The sequence below is a fragment of the Pempheris klunzingeri genome, chromosome 3 (genome assembly GCF_042242105.1).
Source record: "Pempheris klunzingeri isolate RE-2024b chromosome 3, fPemKlu1.hap1, whole genome shotgun sequence".
NCBI classification, from domain to species: Eukaryota; Metazoa; Chordata; class Actinopteri; order Acropomatiformes; family Pempheridae; genus Pempheris; species Pempheris klunzingeri.
Genome location: NC_092014.1, coordinates 28087418 through 28104972, shown reverse-complemented (window position 1 = coordinate 28104972; position 17555 = coordinate 28087418). Strand labels below are relative to the sequence as shown.

The window sequence follows — 17555 nt, the reverse complement described above, 5'->3', positions numbered from 1 at the left end:
CAATAGGTTATAAAGAATTGAAAATGGAAATCTGTTGTATTTTCTGCATTAGGAGATATTTTTTTCTCAAAATAAATGCTGTTTCAATCAAAAACATCTTTACAGGTCAAGTTACATGTTAACACAGGAGCCCTTCTTGAATATCACCTTCACAACTCTCCCATCCATTGAACCTGTGAGTCCATGTATAGTTTCTGCCTGGATTTCATTTGCGTATGTCAGAATTGCCTCCCAGAGCTGCTGTTTTCAGGTATACTGCCGCCCACCCTCATAGATTTTAGACTTCTAAGGGTGCTCCACAGGTTCTCAATAGGGTTGAGGTCAGGGGATGATGGTGGCTACACCATGATGACACCATGACTCAGTGCTATCAGCATGTGATGGTGCATTGTCTTGCATGAAAGGGATTGTTGTGCACTGGATGGAGCTAGTTTAGTTATTGGCAGTATTATCAATAAGATTTAGCACTTATCAGTGTACTTATCGATATCAGTAAAAATTAGTTATTAATTAATTATTAATTAATAATATCGGGGCACCACCCTGGTATCAGGGACCAATAACAAACTGGAATACAGTCTCAAAAGGGGTTATTCACTTCAAAATGTTGATATTTAAATCACTATCTCACATTTATAAGAGTGAATAAAAAGGGGCCTCACTTAAAAATGTCGATATTTAAATTACTATCTTACATTTATAAAGTGAGTGGAAAGGCATGAATCCGAGCACTGACTATCTCAACCAGCTGTTACCACAACAAATATATGCACAGTAATCACAAACAACTACTCTTTAAATGCATAACAGAGTTTATTCAACAAGCACAATGATTTGTGATCAATAATACTAGTTCAAATAAACATCTGCTATTCAACTATCTAAAAGCAGCTATTGGTACAAATTGTTAACACTCAAAACAAGATATATATACAAGCATCCAGCATGTGTGTGTGTGTATTTGTGTGTGTGTGTGTGTGTGTGTGTGTGTGTGTGTGTGTGTGAAGGGAAAAGGGGGGGGGCAAGGAGGAGGCCACTGAGTGGTGACGCAATCACGTGCGTGAATACGTCACCCCAACCCGCTGTGTTAGCGGGGAACGGCGCGCTGGTCCGCGTGTGGCAGCGTGGAGCAGCGGGAGTCGACTTAGAGGGAGAAGAACGTTCGTGATCTTTCCCTGGAGAGGACAGCGTGCTGTCTCTCCCTTCCGCAGGTAAAAATTGAGGGAAAAGCCGCGGGTTGCTCGGCGTTTCTCCTCAGGATCCTAACGAGTCCGGTGAAGGACACAAAAACGAAACTGAAACCAAAAAAAAACTAAACGGGGCGAAAACAGCCGGTTGCTCGTCCAGCGAGTGTGGGGAAGGCTGTTACCTAGGTTTAAAGGGGAAAGACGTCCAAACAGAAAACACCCCCTGTAGTAACTTTACGTTACAGTGGAAAGGCGGTGTGTCTTAGGTGTTCACTGCTTATAAACGTTTAGTGATGTCATGGCCGTACTGGGAGTTCCTTGTGGATTTGGGGAGTTTTCCCCCAATGAGAACTCCTGGTGTTGGATCCAGGCCACGCCCCCTACCTGAGTTTATTGGAGGCAATGCCGACAAGTTTTGGCGCCCGTTTATTTTATGGCCCTTTGTTCACCGTCTGTTCCTTTGTTAGGCTTTTCCAGGTACATGTAGGCCGCTCTTTGTCTGGCCATGCGGCAAGGCCCAACAGGATTTAACTCCGGAAGGCACAGTTCTTCTTTTTATACCAAGGCAGGAAATGACCAGTTAGGAACTCCACATATTTTTGATATATTATTATTAGATTATTACATTATATTTCTGAAGGATCCTGCATCGAGAGGTTCTTGGGACTCCAGAGGCACCAGCAGCTTCAAATACCTGTTTGCTTTTTAACAGCTCTTCCTCAATACACCTTTATCTGAACGAACCCGTCTGCACTCTGAATCACACACATATCTTGTTTTTTCAACAACCTCCTGAAGTAGTTTCCCTTTAATTAGGCTAACCTGCCAAATTAATTATCAACATACCTGTCTGTAATTGTGTTTTAAACAGACAGGAGAAACAACACAAGCAAAATGTTTCATTGAAAACCAAAAGATAAAAGTTTATTTAACTGAAATCCTACTTGCATAATAATGTGGAACACGGTGTAATGAAAGTGAAACAGTTCACTAGAAACAACAAAATACAATGATGGCTAATTCAAGTAATAAATGTCCTCTTACCTATGAGAAACAAGATGAGTATTGGTATTATCATTTTATCATCAGCTCAGTGAGGACGACAACATCTGAGAATTGACTTATCCCATGAAATTCCCTGAAGTGGGACAGTATATTGCTGCATGTTGCTGCGTGTGCAGGCTCCTCCTTCACTCCCTTATTTCCTGTGTTACATGAAGAAGGTCCAGCTCACACAAGGCTGGTGAGAACAAACAGTAGACTGGATACACCACTTCCCACCACAGTTCACTGTTCACTGTATAGTTGTGTGTCTTTTTGCATGCTCAGCACAAAATCAGTGCCTCAGTACTTTTGGGATTTTTTGAGTTGTGACATTTATTACAACAAGAACTTGTGATAACACTGAGTGGCTGCGTGTTTCAGTTTGCTTTTGCTATTTTTGCTATTTTGTTTCTCTCAGTAAGCTGCAGGGACGGCCTGCTTTAGCTTGGACATTAGACTCTGCACACACAGGTTTGGGAAACTGAGCAGCGGCATTCCACTTGTATCGCAGTAAGGGTGCGGCACAGCAAGTTTGTACACAGCAACATGCAACACTTGCAAAGTCATTAGGTTTTTCTTCTTTGTGGGTATTTATGGTTAATCCTAACTCCTTTGTAGTAAAAAAAAAAGAATCCCACAGAATCATAGGACATAGTAAAATCTCACTCATTTCTTAAGAATAAATGAAGAGCAATGATATGACGATAAAAAATAAACCAATATCTTTGAAGAAGTGACCATGAGTGTGTGGAAATAGCGAAATTTCCAACAAGGGAACATAACACACTGAACCACGTCTACAGTAACGTGAAGGACGTCTAGAGGCTGTGCCCAGGCCCCATTTTGGACAATCTGACCATATATCTGTGTTCCTCTACCCTGCCTACAAACAACTCCTCAAACAGAGACGGAGAGCATCCTGACCAACTCCATCACAGTACGGTATGGGAACTGTACCATACAGGAGAGGAAAGCTCTCCAGCATGTCATTAAAACTGCACAGCACATCTGCGGAGCAGCCTTCACACCACTCCATCACATATATACGCCAGCCGTGCCACAAAGAGGGCACAGGACATTATCAGAGACAGCACACACTCTTCACACTCCTTCCATCTGGCAGACGCTACAGGAGCACCACCACCAGAACAACAAGACTGAACAACAGCTTCTTTCCACAGGCCATCAGACTCTTGAATAAGGACATATATATATAATCTGGAGCTGTGAACCACACTGTACATAACTTCTGCAACCTGTAAATACTTGAATATTTTTTAAATGTCTACATCTTTGCACATTATATTTGCACTATCCTTTTTTTTGCACTGGTGAACTGCAATCAAACTCTAATACACTGTTTGTTTCTTTTTCTTCTTAAATCGTTCTTCTGTACATTGCCTTTTTTATAATTTATAATTGTTTTTATCCATGTGGAGGGAAACTAGCAAAGTAAGTATTTCATTGCTCAGTGTTACCACCGTGTTTTTACTGTGCACATGACAAACATCTTTCATCTTGAATGAAATTACTTCTAAAAGAAAAAGTAAACCTTGTGGCAAAGGACTAAACTCAGAATGGTTGCTTAATTGACATTTGTCATATATTCAAACATTTTTTACAGCGTAAAGATGTAAAGACTTCACTAAAGCTAAATTCAGCTTTGACCTGTCTACAACTGTCCGTCCATTTCTTTTTCTTGTGTGGCGTGAGGTTTGTTTGGGCAGCCTGAGGCAAAGCCTGAGAGCAGCTGTGACCAGTGTTGGTCAAGTTACTTGGAAATAGTAATAAGTTACTGATTACTGATTACTTCTCCAAGAAAGTAATCCAGTTACTTTACTGATTACTTACTTTTAAAAGTAATTAGGTACTTTAATTACTTTACTTAGTTACTTTTCAAAAACATGATGCACAACCTGAATACACTATAAAGCGATAGACCTTTCAGCCTAATTCTATTCTTTCTGCATATTCCATTATAGAAAATTGAATCAAATGAAACTGTCTTTTTTAAAACTTGTTTTATTAGTTTCAGTCTTTTAACGTTATGCACATAAACTTATGCACATTTCATCAACCAAAAATTAAATGAAATGCAACAGTCTCTATTAATAAAATAATATATTTTAATAAAAAAAAGCAAGTGTTTTTTTCTGTTAACTTATATTTCTGCATATTCCAGCATATAAAATAAAAATCTTTTTTGTGTGTACACTCCATTCGAATAAGTGTAAAAAAAATATAGCAATAAAATAAATAAAAGCAAAGTCTCTCCTGACTGTATTCCAAATGATTAACATTTACATCTTTCAAGAGTTGGTTAAGTGCAGAGAAGAGTAATAATAAACAGAAAATGCTGCCACATGCCACAGTTGGGCTGTTAGTCCAGTCTCATTTTATGGTTTATTTGTTTTCTTTTGGAGTGAAACAGTGGTTATATCGCATCAGCAGAAGCTTCTCAAACCTCCTATCAGACAGTCTGTTCCTTTTCGGGGAAAGCACCAATCCACCTAAACTGAACAGCCGTTCCACTGGTGCACTGGATGGAGGTGGAGTGTTGTATTTCATGTACATCTTTTTGAGGTTTGGGAACTGATTCAGAATCTCAAGCTCATACCCTGACCTTAAATAGTCAGTTACTTCTTTTTCTGCTGAGAAGCTTTCTGTGGACTGGTTCTCAAAATCAAAAAAGTCCATTTCAGCTGGGCAGGCTGCCAGTTGGGACACATTAGCATTGTCAGCTACAGGAGCAGCTTTACGACACTCTGTTGTCAGAAGCTCCTTCACATGCTCTCTCCTACGCTCATCTCTCAGCCATCGAAGTTTGAACTTGGGACAAGTGGCTGCTGCAAGAAGTCCTTCTTGGCTATCCAGTACAGCATCAAAACGAATCTTGATGGCCTGTAAAATACAATATGATATAACTAAGACTATATTTATTTCACTACATAATTGGCTATTTTAATTATTTTGTGGGCTTTACTGACCTAAACCATCTCATGTGCTATCAATACTGTATGAGATTTAATTTTGGTTGAGGCTGTTTTGACTTCTATTTCAATCTTCTGTTGATGTTAAGATTAATTTTCATGATCAATTATGATCAGTATCCCTGATATTGAACAGGGGATGAATAATTGATCTTTTATTATATTCTATCATTTTAAAAATTCTACTCACTTCTTGAAACAAACAAAATGTAACATCTGCCCACCATGAATGGTATAATAAATTCAACAAATCCACCCAAATCAATTATCAAATAATAATCTTACCTTTACAATGACATCTGGAAGGCTGGCTGTCATTCTAGAGAGGTCATCTTTCAGGGCAAGTGTCTTTGACATCAGGCTTGTGAGTGTTGGTAGTAAAGCCCCATAGGTGCACTCATCCCCTTGTAAGATGTCCAGTGCTACTGTCAGGGGCTTCATCACGGTGCAGTACTCTTGTAAGAATAGGTACTCCCTTTCATTAAGGCACTTGATTCCCAGTTTTACACACAGGGGATTCAGCTCATTCATTGGAACTGTGATGATTCTGGAAATGGCCTCGTACAGGGAATTCCACCTTGTGGATGTGGGTACCATTAGCTTCCTGCGGCTGACTTCCTCCACCTGTTCAGAGGCTAATGTTGATCGACTTGCTTTAGTCCAAAGAGCAGAGCATTTTGCAATACTACTCCTATATACAGCCTTGGTGTCTGCACTGGAATTTAGATGTTTGTCAACATCGCTTGTTGAAATCAGGTTAATTGTGTGTGATGCACACCTGTAGTGTGGAGGGAGGCTAAACTGTCCATCACCAGATGTGGTTGAAAGAGCTTCTATGACATCTGTACAAGTCGGCTCCTGGTCATCACCTTCCTCTTCATTTTCAGATTCAGACTCTAAATTAGAAGGCTGACAAATTCTGAATGCTTTGGCAAAATTAGATGCATTATCCGTTACAGTGGCAACAACTTTGCCATGCAGTCCATATGATGAATGGATTTCTTCAATCTCTGCTCCAATTACATCAAAGGTGTGCCTGCCTCTAATTCTCTTACATGCTAGGGCGGCCTTGTTGCGCTGTAAACTGGAGTTAATCCAGTGAACTGTTACACCCATAAAACTTTTGTTATTCACTGTCCAGATGTCAGCAGTGGTGGAAACAAAGTCTACATCTCTGAGTGCAGCCTTCAAATTAGCTTCCATTATGGCGTATTCTCTCTCCAGGTATCCTGCAAATGACTTTCTCTGCGGCAGCTTGACGCCGCTTTCATTTGGGCTGAACTGGGTCAAATCCATTATCAGAACTTGAAAATGTGAGCTCCACTATGTTCTCCCAGTTGCTAATTATTGTTCAGAATTCTAGTTTGATTCTAGTTTGATCTACTTTGTCACTGAGTTTGTGAGCTTGTAATGCTCCAAATGGACACATTTAGTGTCACATGACATTAATTTATTCTCTGTATATGACAACAATGCTATACTCTGTAGGAAATATAGGCCTCTCACTGGGGCACCATAATAAAGGTAGCAGGTTGACTACCATTTAATTAATTAATTAAAAGCTGTCGTATCAATAGGGGCACCACCCGTCATTGGACGGGAAATTCAACTTATTATTTTCTTAGCACAGATGGCTTCAGGTCTTTAACCTTAAGAATTAAGCATTAAACATTAAACAGTCTCAGTTCTAAATGTGTAAGTTCTCAGTGGCATTGATCCTCTTAGACCTTGTTATGAAGAAATATCCAGGCAGCGAAGTGGTGGTTAATACACCTTTTTATTAATAAATGCTAAATATCAACATAGAACACTAATGACTGTAAAGGTGGATGAGACAGAAATGACTCTAGACAGACAACAATCAGGACAGAAGACTAACATTGCTGATAAACCTTTGGATTGGTGATAGTGAAATGAAACTGAATACTGATTGTACCGGAGGACGAGGGGAACCCGTCTGACTTTAAGAACGTTGTAGTTAGAACCACAGAGGATCCACTGACTACTCTCCCTGCAGATTTAGATAGATCTCAGAGCTACACTGACACCACATGTGAACTAACACCAGCTGTTATACTTCACGTGGGCCTTTGGTCCAGCAGCGATGCATCCAGCGGTGGTCCGCAGTCACACAGGCAGGGTCAGCTGTCAGCGTCCCTGGCAGGTTTCCAGGGGAGGAGGAGAGAGAGGAGCTCTCTCTGGAGGCTGAGACAGGAGGCTGGAGGGCCTTGGCGATGTCGGCTCAGTTCACTCGGCACCGTGGTTCAAGAACTTGAAGGTTCTGGTGGATCAGGATGTGCTGGTTCTTGGCGGTGGCGTCTGTCGGTCCGTTCGGACTACAGGACAGCCAGTGGTGTTCAGCTCTTACTAGGCAGGGTGCTGGATCTGGATCTGGATCTGATGTTGGCCTCAGCTTCAAAACTCATTTAAAGCTCACTAAGAAACAGTTGTTGCTGGTCACACGCAACAGTTCAGAGTTATCAAAAACGAGAGTTTCTATCAGAAGTACTTGGTTCTGGCTGGTGTTTCAGGAGGTATTTAAGAGGACTTTAAGAAAACTCTGTTACACTTTCAGTCATAGTGATCAGCTATAACTTCAGAAGAACGGTCTACAAAAGTTTAACTTGAAGGTAGCAGGCACAAAGATTATAAGTAACAAAGTAAAACTTAAAAGGGAAAAATAAAAATAAAACGTCAAAGCAGAAAAGAAGGGCTAAGCAATGACAGAAGGGAAGACATCTTAGGGGCCTGTTCTCCTCTGACAGAGGGACGCCTGTGTCATCACTAAAAGTTTAGACGTACTAAATTAGATTTCTGTTTCATATTCACTATGTTCCAAATCCATTTTCATTCCTAACACTGCATGGTATACAGAATCAAGATATTTCATTTCCAATACATATATTCATTAAGTCTTTACCAAATAACTTCCTGAATGACATGACACACAATGACCTAATCTTTAACATTCTCAAGTTTGTATTAACTTCCATTACTCTTGTTGTCACATTACACAGATTAAACAGACCTGGATTGAATATACTGTTGGTTAGTTTCTAACTTATTAGACACAGATTATTAATTATATGGACTTCCTGAGTCTTCTCACTCATTGGTGAATTGCAGTGTTATCACAGGATTTGAAGCAGCATCCTCAAAAGTTGTACTTGGTTAGTTGGTCATCCTTGGATGTTCATGAACATGTGGGCTACACCATTAGACAAAAGAACACATTAATTAGTATTAACTGATCTGTGGGCACTTTGGACAGTTCCTTTAACCACATTTAAACTTATAGCAGAAATGGAAGAATGTTGATACAGACTTCACTCATTCCTCTCCCTGATCAGTCTGGCCTGGACCTCAGGGGTCCACGAGTGAGGGAGAGACCACGGGGTCGCTCGGACAGGACCCTTCTGTCCTAATCACTGGTTCATAGAGCGTTCAGAACGTATATGTCGATAGAAGCTCTGTGCTAATTTTTGTGGCAGTCACTGTGAGGCCTTTTACACAACACCTACCCAGAGGCAGGTTTTGGGTTCCATCACTTCATCATCGTCACTTATCAGTCTTTTTAGTGTTCATCACGTTATCATCCAGAACTCTCATACAATGGCTTCCTGTTTTGGATAAGTCAGTTCAGGGTTAATTCACAGCCAGTACACTGTTAAAGCATGGGTTTGTGGCAAACCCCCCCTTTCCTCTGTCACAGGACAGTCCAGGAGGTCATAGGGAAAGTGAGTCAGCCACACCACCTGTTCGACGGGCTACATGTGTTTTGTGTGAACTGTTCTGTTAATCAAGTGTCTCAGGTGGAGGAACAGCTGATTGTTATTCACACAATGTTACAGTTCATGTTTTTCTTCCTAGTTTCTTCCTCTGCGCTTGGATAGTCTACCAGGTTTGATTGGTTTTGTTTACACATATTATGACTGTACTGTATGTGCACATGTGTTAACAGCCAAAAGTGATAGGAAGTACACATTTTACACTATTATATAAGGAAAAATATTTCAAGTTTCATTATTGGACACAAGAAGTCTCCCACTTCACTGAAACGTCCTTTGTGTCCTCTATGTGCTTGTGTAAATGGTACATTGGACCATGAATGGCCTCCAAAAAACTAAATCCTGGTTTTCTGTTCATGTGAAGAACTGAGATTTAACCCTCCTGCTGTGTTCCGGTGAAATCTGACCGATTTACAAGTTTCCTCTCTAAAAAAGTGCAGTAAATTTCATCCGTTTGTCATGAGGGTCCATGACTTTGTTCACACATGGCATTTGAACACATGAAATGAATCTGAAATATTTTTATAAAAATGTGTGTGTTTTATGGAACTTGTATACACCCATGGTGTTCCCGGTCATTGGAAATGAATGGGTGAGACTAAAACTAAAAGTTGTAGTGCTCACAAGTGATGTATTTGATGAAAAGATCTAATACAACATTAGGTGATAATATACGTATTGTTGTGGATTTATAATGGAATAAAATGTGACCGGGAACACTATGAGTGTTCGCTGAAACGAACACAACAGGAGGGTTAAAGTGCAGCACTCTCAGGGGTAGAGTGTGTCGTCCATCAACCAGGACGCCGCTGGTTCGATCCCCGGCTCCTATGACTCCTATGAGGCAGCGTGCCGAAGTGTCCTTGGGCAAGACACTGAACCCCAACTTGCTCCTGAAGCAGCTTCAGTGTGTGAACTTAGATTCGTCCTGAATGAATGATGTGTGAATGATGTGTGAATGAGGATGTGATGTAAAAGTGCTTTGAGTGGTCAGAATGACTAGAAAGGTGGTGTACAATTTATTGAGACACTGAACATGTTTTGTTGTGGTATACCTACCACTGTTGGTAGATTTTCTTTCAATAAATTGTTTAAGATGAAGAAAATCACCATTGCATGCTTCTACTTAAATGCCCTACTTTCATGATATAATATCACTGTAGCATTCACTTTTTACATTTTCCATATATTTCACCTGAAAGTCGAATATCCCTAACTTTTAGTGAGTAGTGTATTTGTGCATCATGCAACATGAAGAGCAAAGTTTACACAGTAAAACCAGTTTAAGACTGAGTGTAAAGGAGGTGAATAATGGAGGAAGAGAAGGTTGAGGAGCTCTGCTTTCAGCACTGATGTCTTTTAGAAGTAAAGTGTTACTGATGGGTGGTGACTTGTGCTGGACTGTGAGCAGTAAACGGGCCCAGAGTGAGTGAAGAGGAGCAGCAGAGGAAGAAGCTCTTGAGCAGAGAGTGAGGAGGCTCTTAAAAGAGCCGTTGTGGTTTGTGGAGCAGCAGCAGCAGCAGCAGAGAGTCTAAGCTCTCTCTCCGCGGATGCGGCGGGCCAGCTGGATGTCCTTGGGCATGATGGTGACCCTCTTGGCGTGGATGGCGCACAGGTTGGTGTCCTCGAAGAGTCCGACCAGGTAAGCCTCGCTGGCCTCCTGCAGAGCCATGACGGCGGAGCTCTGGAAGCGCAGGTCGGTCTTGAAGTCCTGAGCGATCTCACGGACCAGGCGCTGGAAGGGCAGCTTGCGGATGAGCAGCTCGGTGGATTTCTGGTAGCGACGGATCTCTCTCAGAGCCACGGTACCGGGCCTGTAACGGTGGGGCTTCTTGACGCCGCCGGTGGCCGGGGCGCTCTTGCGGGCGGCCTTGGTGGCCAGCTGCTTCCTGGGGGCTTTGCCTCCGGTGGACTTGCGAGCGGTCTGCTTGGTTCTTGCCATTATTTGTGTGCTTCGTCTCGGTCAGAGGAGCAGAAGGAGGAGAAGAAGAAGAGTGCGGCCCAGAGAGGAGACTCGCTGCTCTTAAGCTGTGAAACGGTGACGCTGCTCCAGAGCTCCGGCTCCTGATTGGTGAGGGGCTCCTCCTGGAGCTCAGCACCGCCCTGAGGAGGGAGACACCGCCCGGGTGCCCGCTGCTCATTGGACAGAAAGTCTTTGAAAGAGTCCGCCAAAAGTGTCCCGGGAGGCCGCCCTCCTTGGGGCGGGCATATAACGAAGGGCTGTGTGTGCCGGGGCCACAGTTTCTGTGAGTCCCGACTCTAGAAAGCAGTGAATCATGAGTGGACGCGGTAAAACCGGCGGAAAAGCCCGAGCAAAGGCAAAGACCCGCTCCTCCCGTGCCGGGCTCCAGTTCCCAGTCGGCCGCGTTCACAGGCTGCTGCGCAAAGGCAACTATGCGGAGCGTGTGGGTGCCGGAGCCCCCGTCTACCTGGCGGCTGTGCTGGAGTACCTGACCGCTGAGATCCTGGAGCTGGCTGGAAACGCCGCCCGCGACAACAAGAAGACCCGGATCATCCCCCGTCACCTGCAGCTGGCCGTCCGCAACGACGAGGAGCTCAACAAGCTGCTGGGCGGAGTGACCATCGCTCAGGGCGGCGTGCTGCCCAACATCCAGGCGGTCCTGCTGCCCAAGAAGACCGAGAAGCCCGCCAAGAAGTAAGCAGGATCTGGACCCACACCCAGACCCAGACCCGGATCTGGACCCACACAACGGCTCTTTTAAGAGCCACACACACCTCTCACCAAAGAGCCTCTCCTGCAGCAGCCTCCACATTATTACTTTACAACCACCTGCACTCAATCAATCAATCAATCAATCAATCAATGAATCACTGTTAAACAGGAGCCCAAATCCTAATGTCTTCCTACTTGTGCAGCCTACAAGTGAAACAGTCTGAGGTGGAACATCATCTTTGTGTCCAGCTTCAACACACATTATTGTGGTAAAGTGCAGGATGTCCACATGAACCACTGACACAAGTGGCATCAGTCCTGTTTGAACTCAAAGTCTTCAAATGTCCCTCTCAGTATAAACTCTGCTGAGTCAAAGGAGGCTCTTCCTGCAGAGGACCTGTTCAGTCAGGCTGCACTCACTGCTCCAGCTCTTCATCCACAGTATTTCCTCAACAAACTCCTGAACACTAGTTGTGAGGAGGCCAAATACTATCTAGTAGACTATAACAAAGTATGAGACTATAAGAAGACAAACTAAGCAAGTTGTAAGACTGTAAAACTGAACTAAAGGGTGTAAATGAATGTAAGTAAGCATGTGTAATGAACTATAACAAGACAACAGCTGAGGGAAGAGCAGCAGTGGTGGTAAAGTGCACCGTGCATGTAAAGAGAAAGATGGCAGGATGACAGTATTGAGCTGCTCTGCTGCACTAACTATGTTTTCATTCAGGGGGTCAGTGTGGACATTGTTGAGGATTATAAGTACTTGGGGGTACACATTGATAACAAACTGGACTGGGGGAGGAACACTGATGCCCTTTATAGGAAGGGCCAGATTTTTCTGAGGCGGCTGAGGTCCTTCAACATCTGCAGGACTCTGCTCAGGATGTTCTAGGAGTCTGTGGTAGCCAGTGCTGTCTTCTCTGCTGTGGTGTGCTGGGGCAGCAGGCTGAGGGTATAGAGGACGTCAATAGACTGAACAGACTGATCCGCAGGGCCGGTGACGTTGTGAGAGTGAAGCTGGACTCTCTGATGGTGGTGTCAGAGAGGAGAATGCTTCACAGAGTGGGAGCTATTTTGGACAATGTGTCCAACCCTCTCCATGAAGTGCTGGTTAGATACAGGAGTTCTTTCAGGGCCAGACTAATGTAGAGCACCACAGGAAATCATTCCTGCCTGTGGCCATTAATCTATACAACTCCTCCCTCTGAGTACATGTTGTTGTATGTTATTACTATTATTATTATTATCATTATTATTATTATTATTATATGATTCAGCTCCTCACTCTGAGTGTCCATGTTGTTGTATGTTATTACTATTATTATTATTATTATTATTATTACCATCATCGTTATTATTATCATTATTATAATTTATATAATACATCTCCTCACTCTGAGTGTACATGTTGTTATATATTATTGTTGGTAGTAGTAGTAGTGGTAGTAGTATTATTGGTATTATAGTACAGTGCCTTACTATGATTGTGCATGTTGTTATATATTTTTATTAGTAGTGGTATTATTGTTATTATTATTATTATTCTAAGACTCTGGACTCACCTGGTGCAGTAATTTACCTCTGTGTAATAATTTGTAATAATAATTTTTAATACATATTTTTTTATTCATACTTTTATATATTTATATTTTACTTTGTGTTTGAAGTTTATTCTTATTCTTATTCTTTTGGAGCTGTGTGTAACAAAAAGCAATTATTAAAGTGATTCTGATTGTGATTGTCCTCTATGTTGTGTTGTGCTGCTGCACTTGATGACTTGATCCCATCCTGTATTCTACTGGCCCATGTTGTACAATGAGAAGATGTTCCACTGGTGTAGTGTTTAGTGTTTCTTCTTCATGGAGGCCAAAAGCAGCAGTCCACTGAGTGTGGTGCTGTTAATCACAGCAGTGACTTGAGCTCCTGTTTTTCTTCTCCTGTTGTTTGATGAGTTTCTCCTTGTGCTGCTGTGACAAGTGTATTAGTGAGCTGAGGCTGAATAGAAGGTGATTTTACCTTGTGGTTGTGCCAGCGAGGAGTGTGTGAGAAGAAAGAGCAAAGAAATAAAGGCAAGAAGATGATGAGAAAGTCCTGAAATGTTCCAGTGTGACAAAGAGTGAAACGATGAGTGAGTGAGTGTGAAATGAAGCATAAATGAGAAGTAGATTGAAGATCCAGCTGTGAGCAGAAAGAAGCTGTAAAAGCCTGTATTTGTCTGAATGTATCAGCCCCCCCCCCCCCCCCCCACTGTAACAGTGCTGATATGATGATGATGATGATGATGGTGGTGATGTGTGACATCAGTGAGAGGAAGAAGCAGCAGCAGGAAGAGGCTCTCTGAGGATGGTGGTGGCTCTTAAAAGAGCCTTTTGAGGGTGTTTAGTTGAGCAGAGTGATGACAGCTCACTTCTTCTTGGCTGCTGCTGCCTTCTTGACTTTGGGCTTGGCCACCTTCTTAGCGGGAGACTTCTTGGCTGCAGGGGCCTTTTTCACCACCTTCTTGGGGCTCTTGGCAGCTTTCTTGGGGCTCTTGGCGACTTTCTTGGTGGCCTTGGCGACTTTCTTGGGGCTCTTGGCGACTTTCTTGGCCGCCGCCGCCGCCGCGGGCTTCTTGACCTTCTTGGGGGACTTCTTGGCGGCTGCTGCCGGCTTCTTGGCCGCTGCGGGTTTCTTGGCTGCGGGCTTCTTGGCTTTGGGAGCGGCTTTCTTGGCCGGCTTCTTGGGCTTGGGTTCGGCCTTCTTGTTCATCTTGAAGGATCCGGAGGCCCCGGTCCCCTTGGTCTGGAGCAGGGCGCCCTTGGCCACCAGGCTCTTGATGGCGGTTTTGACGCGGGCCTTGTTCTTGTCCACATCGTAGCCTCCGGCGGCCAGAGCCTTCTTGACGGCGGCCGCGGACACGCCGCTCCGCTCCTTGGAGGCGGACACCGCTTTCAGGATGAGCTCGCTGACGCTGGGGCCGGCGGGCTTCTTGGGCTTGGAGACCTTCTTCTTGGCCGCTTTAGCCGGGGCGGCGGCCGGAGCCGGAGCTGGAGCCACTTCTGCCATTGTTCAATCGACGCTCGCTTCGCACACGGACCGGTCGGAGTGTGTGACTGGAGTGTTGGAGAGTCCGGAGCAGGAGGCGGAACTTAAACACACCATGAGAACCGTGGAGAGTCAGCCCAGCCCGCGGCTCCTCTGAGCAGTCTGAACGCCGCCACTTGTGTTTTCTCTTCCCCGATCAAAGGCTCCAACTAACTGTGGGACAAGTGCTGGAGGCTGACAGAGAAGGAGCCCACAGCGGACCACTGTCTCTCCGTGTTGAGCTCACGCACAGCTCCGGAGCTCTCTGCATTTGCTGCGGGGAGCCTCCAAACCTCACCTGCTCCCCGTCGTGGCCGGCACCGCTCCGCAGCTTTTCCCTCTCCTTTCTCTGCTAAAACACTGTCAAATGCACCGGAGCTCCTCCAAAGGTGGTCTAGCAGCTGGCCCACATGTTTGTTCAGGGACTCCGAGTAGAAACAAGCGCCTGCTGATGGTCACTGTGTGATAAACTACACTTATTCTGGGAGCAGCAAACACAGTGAGGATGAACGAGGCTCATGGTGACCTTGAGCCAGACTTCCTGTCAGAGCTGCTCACCGTGGCTGTCCACATTTCTGCTGCTCAGGACACTTTGACATGAGGAAAGTGCTCCGCTCATCTGTGCGCTCGCTGCCACTTGTTTGTGTCACACTTTGTAATAACAGTCAGTGTTGATGAGCAAACACACTGAGCAGTAGATGACAGCAGCTGTCTGTGGCAGCCTAGTAGATGCTTTGTGTTCTGCAGTGCTCACAGTGAGGATCTGGACTTGAGAGATCTCAGAGTAACGCAGCACTTCAGATCCTACAGAGCTCAGATCAACTATCTGGCTTTGTTCTGACAGCTTTGTGGAAGCAGTGGGATCAAAAAGGACCTCCAGCTCCTGATGGAGCTGATCATGGAAACCACTCTCAAATGGAGCTGAAAGGATTCAGTGTTTAGTATTTTGGGGGCAGCAGCTGATGATGAGCTGGAATGGTTCTTCTTGTTTAGGGGGCATCTTCTCCTCTAATAACAAATACCAATCAATCAGATGATACCAAATCAATAACAAACTGGACTGGTCACACAACACAGATGTCCTGTCCAAGAAGGGCCAAAGTGGTCTCCACCTGCTGAGCAGACTGAGGTCCTTTGGAGCGTGCAGGACTCTGCTCCAGACCTTTGATGACTCTGTGGTGGCGTCTGCAGTCTTCTATGCAGCGGTCTGCTGGGGAGGAGGGAGCAGGGAGAGGGACAGGAAGAGACTGAACGGACCGGTCAGGAGGGCCGCTTCTGTCCAGAGGAGGAGGTTAATGAAACTCCAGTCCATCGTGGACGACCCCTCTCACCCTCTGCATGAGACTGTGGGGGCCCTCAGCAGCTCCTTCAGCAGCAGGCGGAGGCCCCCACCCTGCAAGAAGGAGGAGCAGGTCATTCCTCCCATCAGCCATCAGACTCTTTAACAGCAGCATCACTGGCTGATGTTAATGTGCAATTTTTATTTTTATTTATTTTCATCTCACCTTCCTCATAGTACTGTATTCTTCTTTTGTGTACTAATGTCCTCTTGTTTTAAAGGGGTACATAGTGTAGATATTAATTATTGTTATTAATATTAGTGTATTTTTATCAGTCTTATTTTTGTCCTGTTTTCCTACTATTGCTTATTGTTCCTATTTAAGCCTGTCTTGCTGCTGCCTCTGTTGCTGCTGTAATAAATACAATAATAATAATAACAAAAAATAGTCCAGACATGATTGCAGTTGATGCTCACTGAGAGCTAAACATGGACACAGGATGTATATATGCCACTCTGACAGAAGGATGAACCACAAACACGTAGGACACTTTGGCTCCATAGAGTGCAGAGTACACTGAGCAACATCATTACCATCACACAGAGGCTGAGAAATAGACTGGACTTTGTTCTGCCTCATGGTCTCCTTTACTGGATTAGCCTCACTGCACCACCGATATTTGAAACATACGGGACACTAAGCTCTATAATTAGCAACACAAAGTGCGTGAGCTCCTGTGTTCGTTATACTCTGTGCCTTTGGCGCGTTCACGGGGCTCTGTGGTGCGTCTTTAAGCATGACGCAGCGCGTGGGCACGGAGCGCTTCTTGTTTGGTTTATTGGAGCAGGAGTGAGTTTGTGGTGGCGGAAAGAACCAGCGAGGAAGGAAGCTCCAGGCTGAGAGGGCGAAGCGTTTATGATGTGAAAAACAAGGTTATACGGGGAGACTGTCCGCTCAGAGTGATTTCTAAGCGCATAGAGACGGAGGAGCTTCCACACCTGCTTCGGTTTGTGGAGCACAGAAACAGCAGTCAGAGTGAAAGAGCAGAAAGGAGATGGAGGAGGGAGAGAGGAAGGTAGTTTGTGGTCTCTACATGAAGTGGGTGGCTCTGAAAAGAGCCGTTGGGTTGGAGGAGCAGCTGAGCTGCTTACTTGGAGCTGGTGTACTTGGTGACAGCCTTGGTGCCCTCGGACACGGCGTGCTTGGCCAGCTCACCGGGCAGCAGCAGGCGGACGGCGGTCTGGATCTCCCTGGAGGTGATGGTGGAGCGCTTGTTGTAGTGAGCCAGACGGGAGGCCTCACCGGCGATGCGCTCAAAGATGTCGCTGACGAACGAGTTCATGATCAGCATGGCCTTGGACGAGATGCCGGTGTCGGGGTGGACCTGCTTGAGGACCTTGTACACGTAGATGGCGTAGCTCTCCTTCCTGGTCTTCCTCTTCTTCTTGCCGGTCTTGGTGGCCTTAGACACGGCCTTCTTGGAGCCCTTCTTGGGAGCTTTCACGGCGTCTGGCATGTTGACTACA

At 44.7% G+C, this 17555-nt stretch overlaps 4 protein-coding genes across 4 annotated transcripts; 1 reads left to right on the top strand and 3 right to left on the bottom strand.

The window, feature by feature from the left end:
* Nucleotides 1–10540: 10540 nt before the first annotated feature.
* On the bottom strand, nt 10541–10971 carry LOC139224415 (histone H3). The gene has a single exon (XM_070855996.1). The coding sequence runs from the start codon at nt 10949–10951 to the stop codon at nt 10541–10543; it is 411 nt and encodes a 136-aa protein (XP_070712097.1). The 5' UTR covers nt 10952–10971.
* A 296-nt stretch (nt 10972–11267) lies between these two features.
* LOC139224479 (histone H2A-like) lies at nt 11268–11718 on the top strand. The gene has a single exon (XM_070856001.1). It carries the CDS (start codon nt 11286–11288, stop codon nt 11667–11669), a length of 384 nt encoding a protein of 127 aa, XP_070712102.1. The 5' UTR covers nt 11268–11285; the 3' UTR covers nt 11670–11718.
* A 2350-nt stretch (nt 11719–14068) lies between these two features.
* LOC139224228 (histone H1-like) lies at nt 14069–14769 on the bottom strand. The gene has a single exon (XM_070855983.1). It carries the CDS (start codon nt 14729–14731, stop codon nt 14090–14092), a length of 642 nt encoding a protein of 213 aa, XP_070712084.1. The 5' UTR covers nt 14732–14769; the 3' UTR covers nt 14069–14089.
* A 2390-nt stretch (nt 14770–17159) lies between these two features.
* On the bottom strand, nt 17160–17555 carry LOC139224672 (histone H2B 3-like). The gene has a single exon (XM_070856014.1). It carries the CDS (start codon nt 17543–17545, stop codon nt 17177–17179), a length of 369 nt encoding a protein of 122 aa, XP_070712115.1. The 5' UTR covers nt 17546–17555; the 3' UTR covers nt 17160–17176.

Coding starts and splice junctions, on each gene's coding strand:
- LOC139224415 (XM_070855996.1), bottom strand. CDS start 10,951: ATGGCAAGAACCAAGCAGACCGCTCGCAAGTCCACCGGAGGCAAAGCC.
- LOC139224479 (XM_070856001.1), top strand. CDS start 11,286: ATGAGTGGACGCGGTAAAACCGGCGGAAAAGCCCGAGCAAAGGCAAAG.
- LOC139224228 (XM_070855983.1), bottom strand. CDS start 14,731: ATGGCAGAAGTGGCTCCAGCTCCGGCTCCGGCCGCCGCCCCGGCTAAA.
- LOC139224672 (XM_070856014.1), bottom strand. CDS start 17,545: ATGCCAGACGCCGTGAAAGCTCCCAAGAAGGGCTCCAAGAAGGCCGTG.